Raw genomic sequence first — 19,421 nt, forward strand, 5'->3', positions numbered from 1 at the left:
ATGAACTGCATGGAGACGCAGTAGTAGTGCTGCAATAGGTAACAATGTAATTTTTAGCAATATACTGTATATATATATATATACTATATATATCATTCCTTATTAGGAGGAATGCTGAGGAATGCTGAACCACACAGCCAGAGCAGTCCAATGTTGCAGATACTAACCAGACCATGCCTTTACCACTGTACATTTATGGCTCAGTGCCAATGAGCTTTTCCTTCTCATGCTGTGTGACCAATCTGTATCCTGTGCTGACTAAGATCCACCCTGTTCAAGTCTCTGTGTGCTAACCAAACCCGGAAACCATAAAAATGGAGAGAGGTTATAGTATTAGTAAAAATAAATTAAAGGAACAATTAAGTTTCCGTCAATTGCCTGCATTTGCATAGCTTTATTTAATTCTATTCTTTAGTCAACCACACGAAAATACGAAACCTCAAGTGGTTCTGGATGCATTAGTAACAGTGTTGAGATAGAGCATGAATGGGCGTGCTGAGAAACAAATAACTATTTCAGTTACATAACACACATGAGTCTTTTTGGAAAAAGCCACGCTTATTGCGGCGGTGGCGGCTGCTTTAATCTTTGTTTTTATTCCTGTTTGGTGTGCACCTGAGAGCTGCAAAGCACCAACGGACATGTGCGCCTTTGCCAGTGCCAGCTTGGTGTGGGCTGGTTTCATTTCAACTCCACAGCGGGCAGAGGGGAGATCATGGCATTGCCCCGAGAGGGGGAGAGAGAGAGAGAGAGAGAGAGAGAGAGTGGTGCAGACAGACTGAGAGAAAAACAGAAATAGAGGAGGGAGACTGTTAGCTTGGGTAAGTGGATTATGTGCTGTGGAGGAAGGAGGCAGAGGTTCTGTCCTCTATCTCCGCTGCTGCTCCTGCTTTGGTCAAAAACTACTTGAATCGAGGCGAAACAAAAACACCAGTTGTGTCCTATTTTCTTACTTACACAACTCAACTAAAATGTCTGAATATACTGAATTAGTAGCGTCCTCATGGCCGGACTTCTTGCCAATGCTTATTTGGCTCAGGTGCCAGATGGCGAGGGGTTGGCTACAAGGAATATCAGAGTCTTACATGGGCAGTTTCATATTTGCAAACAATTTACTGAGTTAAAAGAAAACCAGTTATTAACTCAGACCTGAAGCCCATTTCTATCTGTTTTTCCTTCAAAATTAAAAGAGCTAATACTGTTCAGAGTGCGTTTACAGGAATGGGCAAGAGATCTTGTAAGCTCTGGTATACTGCAGTGCAGCCTTTGAGATTCAGTCTTTGATTTTGATTGCGTTTGGGAAATGGGGAAATACCTATTTAGACTAACAAATTGAGTTTAATCTCAGAGGATAGCACAATAAAGTTACTTTAAGCACACGTTTCCGTTCTGGTCCCCTATGCAGAGAAAATAACTGAGCAGTACAAACAACTGCAGCTTAGCCTTCAACAACACCACTGCATAAACAGATAAACACAGCCATTGGAGTAGAGTTGACAATAAATTCCTGTAATTTGAAAGGAACAAAGCGTCCTACTAAACCCAAGAGCCAGCCTGTTTGAATTAAATGAAAGGTAACATGTGTTTAAAAAGCTTTTGGGCACTATTACAGTTAAACTCTGGGACTTTATGAATCACTGTGCTTGTACTGGGACTATACTACCAAGGGAGAGAATTATGTTGATACATTGAGGGAAATTTTGTATGAAATTTTTCCACTAAAGCTGCAGCGACATGAGTCAGCCTGCCCACACGTCGCTGTACAATGGCACATAACTGTATGGGCTACTGTATTCCTGAAGGGAGGGCAAAGGCACTTGTGAGGTTTTGGCTGCGGCATGTGAACCAGTTGGCCCACTCTGCCTTTAGCTTGTAGGATGCTGTGTCATGTCATAAAAATATTAGGAGAACCAACAGTGGGGAATGGAGAGAACAAATATCTCAGCTGTTCATGTTTGCTTTTGAGGTCCGCAGCAGCTTGTTCAAACTCGTCTGCTCCAGTAAAGCGATTACAATAGAAGACTTGACTTGTTCTCATTGAGCTACCGCCTGCTGGGAATCGACTTGATCCGTTTCCTCTGTTTGCATCCACAGGACTACACGCTGACCATGTATTTCCAGCAGTACTGGAGGGACAAGCGTTTAGCCTACGTAGGAATCCCCCTCAACTTGACCCTGGACAACAGGGTGGCCGACCAGCTCTGGGTCCCCGACACCTACTTCCTCAACGACAAGAAGTCTTTCGTCCACGGGGTCACGGTGAAAAACCGCATGATCCGTCTCCACCCCGACGGGACCGTTCTCTACGGCCTCAGGTACCATCTTCTTTGCACTGTCCCACTATCTTTGTTCTGAGGTCTTGTGTGTTTTTTCCGGTAGAGCTACATTTCAAAATCAGTGTCTCATTTTAATTTTAATTTTTTATAGCGCATATAGCTATAGCCCAGAATTAAAAATATCTTGAGATGACATACCATTATATAGTTAATGTTTCTCTTGGAAAATGGAAACACCACTGAAAAAACCACAATGAATGGATTCTCGTGCATGTAATTTTAGTATATAAGGTCTGATCTGTTTCATTCCTCTGTCCCATTGAGCTTCATTGTTGCCCAGTAAACACACTGCTCAGCCACACTGAGATATGTTCCTTCATTACCATAAACTCAGTTCAGCTCTTCTATGCAACACTGTCTTGTTGCAGGAAATACCTTGTGTTAATTCGCCACTTAAAATAGTCCATGACCAATTTTTTCAAATTAAACTTTGTGGCTCATTTTGAAAAATTTGCATTGCGGAGATTTTAGTTTTTCTTGTGAAATTTGTTGACATCAAGAATAGTATAGATTAGAACCAGTCATATCCTTAATTAAAATAAAGTAAAAAATTAGAATATAGTGTATGTCCCTAAATTCAGTCTCAGGCTGAATTTAGGCTGTAGTTTCTGGGTCCTCACAACAGACAACAAAATGAATGTCAGGGTCCAAAAACGTTTCCCAGTATCAGTTTAATTCTGTGTGTTTAAAGCTAAAACTATTAGAGCACCGCAGCAGCAGCCCGAGCTGAGAACTTGGCAGATCTCTGCTGCTGGCCTATGAGCAGCCAGAGGATTATGTGACATGCTCAAGGGCACCCCAGCACTGAAATTTTTATTTTTTTTAAAAAAGAGGCAGGGAGCAGTCAGAGATCATTCATGAAAAACAAAGTATGTACAGGTTAGAAGGTGCATTAATGCAACGTGGAGCTTGCAGCTGTTGTTTGATATTTGTTTCATAAAGCCCTTGTTTTGAATTTCCATTGATCTTTTCGACAGGCAGGTTCAGAGGAGTTGGTGTGACCTATGAATATGGATGCATGCTTTGAATTATTAGAGTGCAAAGCAAAAAGTGTGTGTGTGTGTCTGCATGTGCTTGTGTTTCTGTCTGTCAGTGTTCATACTTTACAGTCATACAGCCATGCTTGATTATGCAAGTGGGGTTCATAGCACTTAGCCTTGTGGGCTACTTATAGACCTCTCATTGCTTTCAAGAGATCAAAGGCAGAGGGAGATGTGTGACGTGGTGTTTGTGATATGAGCTGTTACATAAATGTATGTCAGGTAAGACCCAGTAACATGCTGAATACAGATTCATATCAGAGCTTCAGATTCACCTGTCTTGTTTATTGGAGCTGGAGCTGTTCCTTTTCTCTCGTCTTTAATGAAGAAAAAGAAAAAGAAAAAGAACGCCAATGCAGTGTGTATGAAACAACATTTCATTGTAAGTCAATCATCTCTGACATTATTCCGGAGGTTACCAGTATGTTTACATTTCACAGACCTGATGTGACGTTATTATCACTTTAGCCGTATAATAAAATCATCTAATGGGTTTCCATAGCCTCATCTGAGTCTTAACTGAATAAAGACATGTGGTGGCTTACTGCCAAGCAGCCGGCTTTTAATCAGGCCAGACTTAGCCTAAGTCATTTTGAATTTGCATTTCACTTTGCTGCTTATTTTAACTGTCTGATTATCAGCCGTTTGGGCTCATACATCTGATAAACAAAGGGATACCTCATCCTGACCTAGTTCAGTGGAGCAGACGCTCAAATGTGTTGCCCCGGCACTTTTATTTGCACGGAAGATTGTGGGATGGAGGGTGGCCAGCTTTGGTGAAGAAGGGTTAAGTAAGGCTGCTTGTCTGCCAGGGATCAAGACAACAATTATGTATTCAGTTACACAGTCCTCATTTTACCTGGGAGATGATGCCATAATCTTATTTCAAAATGACAATGCCAATAGTCTCCAGTAATATGAAGCTAACTGAGGAACTCTTTAAAAGCAAATGGACATTTAGTTTCCTTAGTCAAGCGCTAACACCTTAATGCTTTAATTGAATTGTATCACCACAGTCCTTTTTGTGTCGATGTGAAGCCGCTTCCAAATCGAATGGGCCAGAAAACGGATAGGAACCCATTTCTTCCCCTCCCCCTTCCTATCTGTCTTCTTTTCAACACAATCTGCTGAAATCACATACACTATCTAAAATATATTCTCTCTTGCTCCCCCTCTTTCCTCACATCTGTCGTCTTGTGCAGGATAACTACAACGGCGGCGTGTATGATGGATCTCAGGAGGTATCCCCTGGATGAACAGAACTGCACTCTGGAGATAGAGAGCTGTGAGTAGAAAGGCTGAACAGCTTCAGGGCCGACGTTCAGTCCACTGCGCAGGCTGAGAGCAAAAACCAACACGGCCTCATAAGTGAAATGTTAGAGTTTGAGTGAAACAGTATCAAAACCCCGCTTCATTTTTCTTTTGTGGAGTGTTGTGGCATTTCTTTTAAATCTGTACCAGATGGATGGGACATAAATCATCAGCTCACCTTGGGTATTGTGTGGATTTAATACCGCACTTCTATAAAGACGGGGGACTTGCACAGATAACCCTGGTGACATCACAGGGGTTATTTTTGCAGGCTTGATAAAGCTCCCTCTTGGCCTCCGTGCAAGTCTATGAGAGATTGGCCCATTCATAAATTTACATCCATCATCCACGTGTCCCTGGTAGATCTCTGGTTCTACTAATATAGCATGTACTGTGACAACAGTGTCTCAAAAGCATGTAGCAACAATAAAGCTGAAATAAACAGGAAAACATTGGCCTACATTCAGATTTTGTTCAGATAATTAGTTATACAAAATAAGGGACACACAAATCCTTTTGGTTGTTATAGGTCAGTTATATATACAGTGTGAGTTTTTTTTCTTGATAGTTTTTGTATTGGCACAATATAAAAGTAAGAAATCCAAATGGTGAAGCAAGAGGAAATATGAGCTATTTTTGGCTTCTTCTGACATTGTTGTGAACTCAGATGAACCTACTTTTTAACTGACTTGCTTTTCAAAGCAACGTCTGGTTCTTGGAAACAACTTCAAACATGTTGTTTTTGTTTTTTTTTTCTTCCCAAATGACAGCGCAGTTGGACGATCAGCAACACTGCATATCTTGGTCTCCAGTGATGGTTAGACAGATGGTTACACCTTGGTGTATCTTGTGTGTGTGTGTGTGTTTCTTCTATGTGCAGATGGCTACACCACAGACGACATCGAGTTCTACTGGAAAGGAGGCGATACGGCTGTAACGGGGGTGACGCGGATCGAGTTGCCTCAGTTCTCCATTGTCGATTACAAGCTGGTGTCCAGGAACGTAGTCTTTTCCACAGGTAAACGCTGCACTGTGTTAAGACACATGTGTTTTTCAAGCTTTGCGAACACATCTTTGCCAGAATTTGTGCTAAATGTCGACCTTCAGAGCCAAAATTGGGAAATGCTCCACCTCTGAATACGTCCTCCAATTTGCAGCAGCTGATGCAAGGACCTGTTCTTGACCGAAACACGCCGTAAAAATCTGTGATTTACAGAGCAAATAGTGTCGGCTCCCGACCCTGAGAGTGACACAGAGATTAATGGTCATTATTTTTGGTGGACGTTGACAAAACATAGCTGACGACCCTCAGGCAGTTCAGTCAATCAATACAATCAATCAGAGGGACAGTAGCAAGTTGATCTTAAAGGTGCTGGCAACTTGGTTTTCTTCATTAAATGTGACTATTGCTGTTGTGTAGTGGGGTGGGGCGTCTCATTTATAATTGATATACATTTTAACAGTGAGCTGGCACTTAGCTAATCTGCTTCATCAGGAGTGGTCCGATCAGATTTGATGGTGCTGGTAAGTCAAACCCAGTTTACATACCATCTTGACTCCTTGTATCAAAGCACAGATGATACATCTCATAATAAATATATAAATCCAATGCCTTAAATACCTAAAAAACATAAAGCCAGCACTGATGTAACAGAGTTTTAATGTCCTGCAGCAAACCCAAGAGTTCCTTCAAATCCAAAGATTATGCACTGATCAAAAATAAAACAGAAGAAAGAGGTGCACTCGGCTTGAACATCTCTCGTCATTAACTGGTGTTGTGAAAGACATCAATCAAGTGTTATTTATAGGTTCACAATGGCCGTTTTCTTTAGAGCATTTCATCTCTCATGGCAATTAATTAGAAGACGAGGCAACAGCTTCAGGCAATTCGTCAAGTTGCTGTACAAGGAAAACATTTGCAGTGTTGTGTTTCACGTTGTAATTAATCTGTGTTGTCAACATGAAAAGTGTTAAAGAGTAATTCAGCAGCCCACAGGGGTATTCCAATATATTCTGTGAACTTTAGTGCGTTTTTTTTTTTTGCTCCGAGGTCCTGAATTAATCAGATTTTTATGTGACCATTTAGGCTGAGATGCAGAACTTTTATTGACGTCCCCAAAGCAACCGCCATATAATCTGGTCAATAGAGATGCATTCAAAAGAGGCGGCTTCTCCACGGCTGTGATGGAGAAATAAAAGCTCCGTGACATTTAGTAACAACACAATTCCTCACAGAAGTTATGCTCATGAGGAAAATACAACACCCAGTCGGAGAAAGACATGAACAGTAAATCACGCTTTTGTTTGCTTCTTGGTATGTTTGTACATTTTGTGCAGCAGCTGGTTGTCAAGTCTTCACTCTTATTCCCACTGTGCGTCTTGGTCTTTCCTTCACATGAGTTGCACTTTGTTCACCATCGCTCCTTGCTGTGCGCGCGGTGTATGCGTATCTCTTGCTTTTTATCTGTGAATCACACATGAATTTGCCGCGGCGAGCGCGCCAGAGTGCACTTGTTTGCGAGGAGCAGCATGTCCCTGGTGGGTGGCGACTATTAAAGTTTATCGTCCAGTGGTCTGCTCTCGTGCTCTTGGCAGGATGTGTGAAGCACATCAAAGGCTCCCTGCAAAGCTGGCTAATGACCAGGCTTCCCCTATTACATGTGCCACTAGCCAGCTTTAATTCCCTCCCCCTTTTTCCTCTCCTGCCCTGCCTTGGTATCCCTCTCACCCCCTGTCGCTTCCTCTACTTTTCTCCTCTTTTCCTCTCCAACTGTCTTCACCACATCTTTCTCTCTCTCTTGTAAGAGGTGTGGTTGGATGCCAATTATCCTGCTCTCTGACAGAAAAACAGTCCAGGATTCAAGGCATTATATATTCATGTGGTACGAGGCCCACAACATCAATTATTCTTCTCTAAGCACACATATAAACACTGCCTGTTTGTGTGTGCACATACAGTGTGCATGTCCGTATGCAAATGCATGCATGACCAGACGACATTTGCTGACATTTAAAGCATGTGTTGCTTGTGCATTGTGCACATTCGTCACCTTTATTGTTTTCAATCCTCGCTGACGTCCTCATGGTGTCAAGATAGCTGCGATAGTAGCAGCTTTAAATATTTAGTAACATCTATATTTCATGTTTTTGCTGTAATTTGACAGTCAAGGCCTGGAATTTCCTGAAAATGCGTCATTAACAGATTTTGAAAAATAGCCCTCAAAGTACTTTAATTGCTAGAGCCTCATTAACATGCCTCAGCGTTCTTGTCCTGTCCGCACAGTGATATTTGTGAGGGTATGGCAGCGGCTTGATGAAAAGCTATTTCATCAAGGTTTCTGGAGCTCATGATTGCGATCGGGCAGCTCTCATTAGAACTACATAAATCAATAATGCAAATGTTCATCATCTGGTAGGTTTCTAGAGTGATACGTGTGCTGATAATGCTGATAAACACACATATTTTATGATGGAAGTTGGAGAAAGCGTTTGCATCTATTTCTGTAGCGTTTTTGGTTTCATTTAGGCAAAAAACAAAAACCCTGATGAACTAGAGTACTTCAGAATAAGAGGTCTGTTCTGTTCTGTTGTCAGATACAAACATAGATAGATAGATAGATATGATGGGGTTAGGGTTAGTCTTATTGTCGTGAGTCTGACATATCAGCTGACCTCCTCCTCTGTGGACCCAGACTGCCTCTCATTCCACCGTCTCTATCAGCTCAACTTCTTTATGTGATTATCCTGCCTCCCGTCTCTTCTGCCTGCTTCCCTCTCCTCCTCGGCCTCACACATGGCGTTTCCTCCCACTCGCGGATGTTGTTTAGTGTAGCAGTTACAGCCAGTACACTCATACACCCACACGCATGTGAACCACAGCCTCCGCTTTTTCCTTTAAACCACTTACTGCATCTGTTACTGCAGAGATACCCGGTTCGATTTCAGGCCGGAAGAGCTGCCGTTGAGCATGCATCAAAATAAGTTAATGGGATATTTTAAGACCTGTGACAGTCTGTTCCCATATTCCCTGTAATGAAGTGTATGTTCAGCATGTGGTGAGTTTGCTCAGGGCTGCCAGGACTACTAACCATAAGCCAAATATCCGAGGATCATGAAGTGTAATAAATCATTTTTACTTTTCTTCTACTAGTGTAGGGAAACCCCCTCAAATTTAGAGTTAGAAGATAATTAAATGATTATAATGTATTAAATGATGCCTTAAATTCCTTAGCAAATGGCTGGAAAGCCATCCCTGAATTTTCACTTAAATTGAAAAATGACAGTGTAAATGGAGGGGACGGCTTTCATGCTATTTGGTTCGTAACAAAGGGTCAAAAGCCCTTAAACAGTGCAGATGATGCATCAAGAATGTTACAGTCCATTAATTCATCCATTGACATCATCTTAACCTATGTAATCTGCAAAGTCCTTCTTCAGCTCACTGTGCTGATAAGAGGGAGATTTACAGTAAATGACTCATTTGTTTGTTTTTCAGTTCTTGAGTGCCTCTGTCTTTGTTCAACCTTATGCATGCGACTCAGCTCTTCATCTCTTTATTGCAAACAAACCCCTACTACTGCTGCTGCTGCTGCTGCTGGAAAATGTTTAACACACACATACTATATTGTATTGTGTTTATATTTGTGTATGTCAGCAGCTCCCACCACTGGGTGTTGACAGCAAATATCAAAATGTCAGTAGCTACAGATAGAATGACCATGTATGGAAAAGCGTGGATTAGTCAGGTGAAATCTCAATTTTGTATGATTGATTGATTAATTATTGATGTTATTTTTTAGGTTGCAGTGTCATATTCAAGATGCTCAACAGAAATAGTTTCTTATGTATAATTCTGTCTCAGGAGAGGGCAGTGAAGAGAGTGTAACCAAACAGACAAAGAAGTGTCAATGCACTCACTGTGATGTTATTAGCTACAGAAACACAGGTTTAATGGTTTCCTTGAAGGAGAGAGACTCTGTTTGCTGATTCACCAGAGGACAGCTGAAGTACATTTAATTTCATTGCAATCCATCTGAGAGTTGTGGAGATATCTCAACCTGGACCAGCCAAACAAACAGACGACCAGAGTTTTAGCAGGGGAGGAAGAGGAGTTTGTTTCAAGAGCTTTGTTTCAGTGCAGTGTTAAATGTTTGTCTGACATTATATGTAACCATCACATACTGTATTAACCCATATACGTATATACTCAAAGTGGGTGTTTAAGTGTGAGTTGTGTCACTGTCAGTCAACAGCAGCAGCTACATTAGATCATGTCGTCCGTTAACTGTTGAAGCTTTGGTGTGATTTTTACTGCACCAACGTACAGCAGGCTCTGAATCTTAATGAGACTGTGTGTTATTTCAGAATGACTCTCCATCCAACTCGGCGCACGAGTGTGCAGTCAATTGGACCCACGCTCGCCACAAGTAGCTTTGGCTGAAACCCACGGATTGGAAATTACAGCGTAATGGCCCCCACTTCTCCTCCAATGTGAAGCCAAAATGGAAAATAGCTAAGAATAGTGGGAGTAACGAACCATACATTCAATCCATAGAGACGCAAAATGCTGGGAGTGTGATGAGAAACCCTACGACGCCTTGATATCAGAGTTTCAAGCACACACGCACGTGCACAGAAAGCGTTTATATTCCAGGTCATGGGAAAGTATTGGCAGAAATGCTTTCTCACAGCAAATACTGTTGAGGAATGTGACTTTTAATCCACGACTTCTGGAGCATCAGAGGCGCAGCTACATGCATTTTATCAAGCTATTATTCCCACAGTAACGCTGAATCCCTCAGAATCATCATATGAATTATGGAGGTGGAGGAGATGTGGAGGACTGATAAATCAAAATGTGCTGAATATTGTGTCACATCATCATGAAACAGGGTTACAGTTTTGTGTGTGTGTAGGAAAGAGAAAGAAAGAGAGAGTTGGTGTGTTTAAGCAAGTGAAGGGGGTACTTGTTACCATGGCAATAAATCCAGCCCATGCTGTCAGAGTTGTCATGGAAACTGAAACAAAAACATAAGGTGTCCCTGTGTGCTCCTCGTAATAATATAAGTTTGATGGTGTATTTACTGTCTTTCATGCTTTTTTTAATCATCTGAAAGAGTTTTTTATTTTTATTTTTGGTCCACCTTAAAAATTTCATTTCTCAACCAGTAGATTTCAAATGCGCTGCTTCTTTTCTCTAGGTGCCTACCCTCGGCTGTCTCTGAGCTTCAAGCTGAAGAGGAACATCGGCTACTTCATCCTGCAGACGTACATGCCATCGATCCTGATTACCATCCTCTCCTGGGTCTCCTTCTGGATAAACTACGACGCGTCGGCAGCCAGAGTGGCTCTAGGTAAGAGCCAGTCGCTGTTCAGGAGCAGGTATTTGGTTTTGATGTCAGGGACCAAAATGAGCCACAAACTCCCTGTTGGATTCCCAAAGGCGATTTGTTTTCATAAACACACTGAGAGACTGAACTCCTCATACTGCTGTGGGAGTAGTGGGAGGTTTAGAGAACAACTGGGAAATTTGTGAACCAAATGGAAATAGATTTAAAGAGCATTTCTGTGTTGTTTGCTGTGGTAGAAGCAAAAGAAATCAGATGCATATCATCCCTAATTTTACCTAATTTGAAGTATTGCGACAGAGATGTTGCAACACGCATGTAAACAGTTTTTTACCCATTGTGACGTCCATTGTGCTGCTCCGCAGGGCACAAGCATGAATGCACGACCTTGATTTAGACCAAACTAGGTCACACCTCTTGTCTGTAGTTGTTGTCACACACAGGCCTCCAGGAGCTGTAAATACATCACATCTCTAATGAGCATGTTTCCACTTCTTATTGAGGAGCGCTTGTGTGGGTGCAAAGGCCCACTCACCGTGGGGCTCCTGCGAGCAATAAACCAAGTAGAGACGGAGGCGAGCAGGTCAGTCTTGTAATCATTGCGATTCCACAAGAGGCTCCGGCACTGTTTTGTCTTTCTTGAATATTGAATTAGCCAGTCCTCGATGAGATATCAGCCCAGAGTTATAGTCGCAATATGAAGGTTGTTTAAGCAGCAGCCAAAATTGCAATTTAGATAACATATTTCCCTCAGCAGTCTTAATTAAAACCATGTTAAGATGGTAATTGACCATTTGCTAAACCTTTCCACTGAACGGCATTGGTTCAGTTATAGTTTAGCAACCGGGTCTTTTTCGGCCAGTCGGAAACACGACCACAAAAGTGGAGAGAATGGATGAAACTGTGTGTTTGTTGGCAAGCTACAGCTGGAAAAAAAACTAGCAAAGCTGTCTTTTCAATCAACAAAAGTGATGGTCAGCAGCTGGATAGAAGAAATATTTTTGACCTCAGCCTGAAACAAAAGCACATTGCTCCAAAATATTACATCATTTATAGATTTTTACTTTTGTGAAGTAAATGTACCTCCACTGTTAATGTCAAAAGTTCCATGGGAGAGTGGAAACAGGATTAGAAGTCACATAGAATTAAATGAATACTGATAGTAAATGATCATATTAAATAATATGATGATGGTTATATGTTGTTTGTCAAGTTGGCCAGCTGAGCCATATAACATGTTGAGATTTCTACACCTAAAGTGGGCTTTACAGTGTTGCTCATGGCAGAAGATGGTGTAGGAGTTCGTTGAGGGACTGATTCAGAGAAGAAACACGGTCTCTGAACTGGCAACAGTCCAGTCATTCATGCAGCGAAGCCCCCGCAACAGGCAAACTTTTCCAAAACACCATGTTCCATGTTGCACCAAATTATTGATGCCAAGTAAATGAATTCTTGAAACTGAGCTGTGCATGCTGAATGATAATCTTGCAGTCACCTACTGACTCCAACATGGACTAAACGCTGCGGTCCAGTGCGCATCTGTTGATTTGAGCTAATTTGAGATAAAACGAAGCTGCCATGTGCGGTGCACTCTGCACGGTTCATGAAAGACTGTGGGCCCAGCAGCAAGTCTTTGCCCCGGGGGCCTTGTAACACTACAGTCTGGCCGCGCCAGTTGATTGCTGCTTTGATCATCTTTCTATGGATAGATAATGGACCTTTACACATCATAATGCTTTTTGGAAAACATGGCTTGATCCATTACCTTTCTGCAGCATCCATTTCTTCCCGGGAACATGAAGCCTATTAGGGACTGGTGTGTGTGTGCACATTCATTTGTTTTATATCAACCTTTATTTGCCTGCTTGAACTGGTTGGCTTTATTTCATTAAGACATGTGTTTGTCATTACTGCAGGCAGTTGAGTGCTTGTGTGTGTGTGTGTTTGTGCACGTTTGCACATACAAGTGGATGCATGTTAGGTGAAGACCTGCTAACTGCAATATCCGGTGTGAGCCTCCTCAGCTGAGAGGCATCCGGAGGTCCATTCATTCCTCCTGATGGATCATTGCAAGCTGATGGCGGAAGAGCAGGTGTGTGTGTGTGTGTGTGTGTGTGTGTGTGTGTATTGGAGCCCTTTGTGTGTGCAAACCTGCCAGTAAGAGCAGTGTAATGATCAGGGAGAAATCAATTCAAGGAGGCAGCAGGCAAACGATTGAATTGTTTGAAGGAGAATCTCATTTTCCTGAGCAATTTCAAAGGATTGCAAAGTTATAAATGACCTGCTCGGGCCTAATCTGGTTGCAAACCATTTCCCACAGTCATATCCCTTTGTTCATAACCTTATTACACCAGGAGTCGAGGTGTGGGCATTTGCTGTAATTGGTACGGGGGCACTTTTAGTCTGATGGCAGACACAGAAGTTGGATTCCTGTGATTTTCATCCTCTACGAGGGTATTTAATCTGACAGTACAGCCATCAAGATGTGCCTCCCCCCTTCTGCTCAAGCCTTTTCCACCTTGGTTTATAAAAAAAGAAAAAGAAAACCCAGGGAAAACCCGGACGTGCTAATTATAAAGCTGACAACTTGCGCTGTCTCCCAGTGATGAATGGAAGTGTTAAATTAACGCTGCTTTGATTTACCTCCAGCGCCTGTGTTGGCCCAGTCAACATTCATCGCTGTTCCACGTGCTTTATTGCATCCTACATGATACCTTTTCCTTTTTCTAATGTGGAGCTGTGTTGCTAATGGCCCATTGGCTTGTGATTAGAGGAGATTTGATTGCTGCGTGCCTTTGTTCCAGCTGTTGAGGTGGAAAAGAGACTCGGGGATGTACAACAAGAGAAAGGACGGAGGGGGGAGGGGGGAGGGGGGACAGAGGGAAACCACCACGAAATGATGGTGAGATCTGGGGGAGAGGAAAAAGAGATAAAGGATATATAAAGAGGCAGAGGGTGGAGGAAGAAGAGAACAATGGGATGAGACGGCGGCAGAAGACGGCGAGAGAGAGAGAGAGAGAAATCCTATAAAACTATATTTTTCCCCGGAGAGTGTAGCAGCGTGATGGAAAAGGAGGGAAGGCCCTGTGTGCGCACGGCCCCTTGATTAAATTGTCCGAAAAGGGAGCAAAAGAACGGGAGAGACGGAGAGGGAGAGAGGGATGGAGGGAGGGAGGGGAGTCGAGGACGGAGAGTAATGGCACGGCGGAGAGAACACCTATAAAGAACAAGGCTGTCGTTGAGGAGGAGGGAAAAAAAGAGCTCAGAGATTGCACCATCCAATAGGGGGCAGCGACACCGAGCGCGTGCACTGCACACGGAGGCTCGTGCACGTTCACGCTCGATTTTCACACCTTCTCCAACCAACACACACACACACACACATTCACACGCGAGCGGCGTTAGCCTTGTAATGTGCCAATAAATCACACTAAGGGCTAGATTGACCTTAGCTATCCCTCTCCTTCCTCCCCAAACCCCCGACTGCTCCTTGTCTTCTCACTGTACTTTACGGCACATGCACACACACTCAGACACACACACAAACGCACACACATGACCCATGTGCGTTACGTGAGCAAGCCCAGCTACTGATAGGCTCCATTTGTTTCTAACACGGGCTGATAAAGTGGTGGAGGTGTATCTGCAGCACATCTGTAATGAGATAAGATGTGCTGTTATTGCTCTGCAGGTCGTTGTTTGCATGATTATGGGCGAGTCGTTCTATTATTCATTCGCAGCAACATTTGAAATGCACACTTGGCCCTGAAAAACAGAGAGGCTCCACAGACGTGTTATCACTTTTTGAGTGTTTACTGGGAACTTGTTTTCTTTTTGCAGCTCTCCATCCGTCCGTCCTATTTTTGTCCAATTTTGCACAGATATTCACTTATTCTTGTCTTCTTGAGGATGAATTGATGAGGATTTGGTGGTCAAAGGTCAAAGGTGACTGACACCTCGTTGGACATAGTTATCATTTAGTAATTATGATAAAAGACCCTTGGGACATCTTTTATTGAACTCCTTTTATTGAATTGGTTCTGGTTAAACTGTTTTTGCAGCTGCTTCCTACAGTATATATATTTGGCTTTTGTCGCCATACTTTCTTGCGTGTCCTGCTTTTACAGCGTAGTTTTTCTGCTTTATATTTACTTGTCAGTTTGTTTTTGTTTCTTGTTTGTTTTTTTTCAGATGCTTGCGCTTGGCCCATTTGCATGTGTTTTACTAATTGCACTGAGCACTCAGGGCCACAAGAGAAACCTACAGCCAATTCAATTCAATTCCCCCCCTTCATCTGTTTGTCTGTAATTTTATGAGTCTCTTTCTCCTCCTGTGATGCTGAACCGCACAAGGTGTGAAGGTGCCTTTACTGGCTGATGGGAAATAACTCCACTGCTCTGTACCCCTAGTGGTTAAGGTTACTGAGAGCTGGGGGCTAGAGACATGCAGCACTATTCTAATGAGTTATTTCTGCTTGATGACCAAAGGGCAGGCGGAGGTTTCTAGGCAGACCTTTGAATTTCAATGACACAGAGATTATGGACTCACCTACCAGTATGTGTGTTCATGCAAGTAAAATAAGCTAAAACATGGAAGTGATAAGAAATTACTTTTATGAGCATGCACAAGAAGAATATGTTAATTAAAAAAAAAAAAAGGCAATCTCACGGTAGTATAGTTATTATTTTTATCCACTGGGTTAGTCGTCCTCTTAACAAGCAGAGGAAATAACCACAGAAGAAACAATATCTACTATAAAAACATCCTTGTTTCTATAGTAACACACAAGCCATCTTGTGTAGTTTTCTCCAGTGTGACCGTGAGGTTGCTGCACCATCTGCTCAGAACGCTAGGGCACTCCTTTAAGAGCGTACGCCGTGACAGGTTCGAACTAATTAAGCATCAGATTTACCATCCCAGACAGACTGCCAAGACTCGTGATGAGGCAACCTCAGAGGGAAAAAAAAAACATTAGTTTCACATTTTATCCTGTAAACGAGGCTGAATGATCCAAACAGGGCAGAATTGACTTCGCTCTCACTACAGGCGCATCGCTTGAGACGGATGAAAGAAGTGAACAGGATGCAGGATGTTTGTCTTTCAACTCTCAGCCTCTGTTTTTAGATGTGTCACTCAAAACATGAATACAGCGTATAACAATACACAACACTACTGTGCTGCTCTCTGATGCTTTCAGTGCTCACACAGTCTTTTATATTTTAATGTAACTGTATTAACCAGTATTTTATTTTACTAAGACCTGCCTTACAATGAAAGAACAATATGGGACCTTCACTTTTAATGTCATTGTTTTTTTCTTTAACCTTCATGAAATGAGTTTTTCTTCATGTAATCACAAACATGTCACATCCAGGAGCAATTTACATTCATTGATTTTCCATTGTAATGGATTAACTGATTCGTAGCGTTTCCACACCACCGCATCAGTGGACACGTGAACAGCGGTGTCGATATGTTTCCCTCTCTTTAGGGATCACCACGGTGCTGACCATGACAACCATCAACACCCACCTGAGGGAGACGCTGCCCAAGATCCCCTACGTCAAGGCCATCGACATGTACCTGATGGGATGCTTCGTCATGGTCTTCCTGGCGCTGCTCGAGTACGCCTTCGTCAACTACATCTTCTTCGGCCGTGGCCCCCAGATGCAGAAGAAGCTGGCGGAGAAGGCGGAGAAGGCCAACAACGAGAAGGCGGCCAAGTACGACGCTGCCAGGGTGAGTTGGGATTTGATGGCGAGATGTGAGTTGTGCAAGATGATTAATGTTTAAAGAGTGAATCAACAGATGTTAAAGTGAATCAATAAGTAAATGTTGAGGTTGTTTTCACACATTTTTGTAGAAACACTCTTTACTGTGGGATCTGGTCTGAATGTTTGGTTCCTCCCACAGACCATGCTGCAGCTCAGCTCTGTAGGAAGGACTCTCTGAGTGGACAAAGTTCAAATCCCACAATTTTCCCTCCTCCTAACAGGACAGTAACGATAAAACAACCTTGACATTGCAATTATTCTAAAATTAACTTTTTCTCCTGCTCTCGGCAGCAGAGGCAGCAACACCAGAAAGTTCTGCATAATTGAACTGTATTAAATTATCACATTATTCATGGGCATCTGTGTCCCCAGTGGAGGCTCAAGCAGCCAAAATATGCAGCTTTTAGAGAAATGATGATAATTTCAGGTATTTGTTCAACACATGCGGCTGAATATTTTCATCTCCTCAGGAGGCAGGTAGTAGGACCGCATCCCTAAAACGGTCCAATCAGGTTAGAGGTCTTCGCCACTCACGCTCGGTGAGTTTTCTGTCCAAAGAGGCTCTTGAACGTCCTCGAGTCAACTCTGCCATTGCCATCCGCTGACATGGATGTTTTTGTTTGTTTTGTATTTTTTATCACTTTCTTTTGCATTAATGCAAAAAAAAATATTTCTCCATCCATGCAATGATTGAATGCAGTCAAGCAACACAAGACATTTCCATGACATTGGAGAAGTGACGACCATGGCATGTGTTCATTCACCGGCTCTTTCATCGCAGTGTCTCGCTGCATTGAAACGACGCTCGTGCTCGGTCTCGCGCCGCGGAGCCGCCGTTTGCTGGATTCAAACCCGTCTCTCCTTTCAGAGCCCGTCCTGAATGCTTGCACGTCTGTGGATCTTTTCTCATTCAAATCATCATTAAAAGCCACATTTCCCATACAGCTCTCATGAAGCGATAGGATGCCGTAAGTCAGTCCGACTGTGAGTGGGTCGTCACTGCAGAGGTCCCAACCGTTTCTTTTTAAAATGGAAGTTGTGATTTGAAGAGTGACATTTAATATGAAAATATTTCATGGAGATATATAGTAGATTATCTTTTTACAATTCATCAAAAACAAGTAGATGTTTTGTATTCAAAAAGTAGTGCAAGTGAATATAGTTGAGTCAAATCAAGTAAATTTCATTTATGCAGCTCAATATTACAAATGTGGCCCAGGGGTATTCACCAGCTGACTTAATTAAAGTCAATGGAAAGATGTGTATTAATGTGAATTGATCCAAGGAGGTGTAAATTGAGGAAATAACAGGACTGCACTTCCCTCTGGACGCCGGTTGTTTTTTCTCCTTTAAAGGGAAATGTGTGGGGCCTCCACAGTTTCTCCATTTGCATGACAGATCACCTTTGACCATGACTGCTGACTCGTTGTGTGGCGCACACATCATCGGCATGGAGTCTGATGTATCTCCTGTGTGTGTGATTAAATCGCTGCAAGTGATGATGTGGGCTTGTATTGATTCTGCCAGAGGAAAAAACACTCTTCAGGGCGGAGGAGGAGGAGGAGGAGGAGGAGGAGGAGGAGGAGGAGGAGGAGGAGGAGGAGGGGGGGTCTACAGGTTGTAACAGGAGCTGTGACACCCAAGTCCAGTGGGTAGGAGATGTTTTGACAGCTCTGCCTCACTCACCCTGACATTTCGGATTAGTTTATCCATTCAGAAGAAAAACAGATCTCTGACATTTCTTGCATCATTTATCAGTGGAAATTCACCGAAACGTTTCAGCGCAGAGGCAACTCTGGAAAAGATGATGCAAACGTTGTGTAAAAAAAAAAAAAAAAGGGTAGGAAATGTGTCCACAGCAGTCACGCAACGACAGGACACATGTCATAAACTGTAAGAGAAAAAAACAGCCCAAAAAGACAGCCCAGTCTCCCACAGAGACGACGTAGCATTAGAGAAAAAGTCTATTTGTCATCTGTGGACGTGCATGGTAACATCTGGTAACATCTGGTAGACCCCCAGACTGTTTGGTTGTTGTTGTTATTGTTTTGTGTCCCTTGTTGATGTTTCATTGACTTTTCAATCAGAAGTGTTGACAGTCACCTCAGACTGAGGCTCTGGATCACATCCACATTTCATTATCCTGACACCTGAGAGGCCACAGGTAGTCTGCTCTGTAGCTCTTCCTTTTATCGGCTCATATTGTTGTTAATGAGTTTGTTCATCTCTCCGTCCGCTCAGGCGGAGGCGCACGGCCACGGGAACATCCTGCTCACCACCCTGGAGATCCACAACGAAGTGGGGGGGGGCGAGATCACCACCAGCCTGGCGGACATTAGGAACTCTCAGTCCATGGTGCAGCTGGACAGCACGGCCTCGCAGCACGTCCAGTACCGCAAGCAGAGCGGGGGGGTCGGCCCGCGCTCCTCCAGCCGCCACTCTCTGGACCGGGCCGCGCAGATTAAACGCAGCCGCCTGAGGAGACGGTCCTCGCAGCTCAAAATCAAAATCCCCGACCTGACGGATGTGAACGCCATCGACCGCTGGTCACGGATCATCTTCCCCTCCGTTTTCTCACTGTTCAACCTCATCTACTGGCTCTACTATGTCTGA

At 43.1% G+C, this 19,421-nt stretch overlaps 1 protein-coding gene across 1 annotated transcript in view; it reads left to right on the forward strand.

Moving 5' to 3' along the window:
- The window catches only part of LOC311000372 (gamma-aminobutyric acid receptor subunit beta-3-like), a gene marked incomplete at both ends in the record, with an annotated part of 70,626 nt that extends 51,205 nt beyond the window's left edge, over positions 1 to 19,421 (forward strand). The window contains 6 exons of the mRNA XM_083991056.1: positions 2,095 to 2,315; positions 4,579 to 4,661; positions 5,568 to 5,705; positions 10,888 to 11,040; positions 16,526 to 16,773; positions 19,050 to 19,421. Of these exons, the coding sequence (XP_083847182.1) occupies positions 2,095 to 2,315; positions 4,579 to 4,661; positions 5,568 to 5,705; positions 10,888 to 11,040; positions 16,526 to 16,773; positions 19,050 to 19,421 (1,215 nt within the window). The remainder of the gene's footprint in view (positions 1 to 2,094; positions 2,316 to 4,578; positions 4,662 to 5,567; positions 5,706 to 10,887; positions 11,041 to 16,525; positions 16,774 to 19,049) is intronic.

The sequence above is a fragment of the Trachurus trachurus genome (assembly GCF_905171665.1).
Source record: "Trachurus trachurus genome assembly, chromosome: 2".
Taxonomy (NCBI): domain Eukaryota; kingdom Metazoa; phylum Chordata; class Actinopteri; order Carangiformes; family Carangidae; genus Trachurus; species Trachurus trachurus.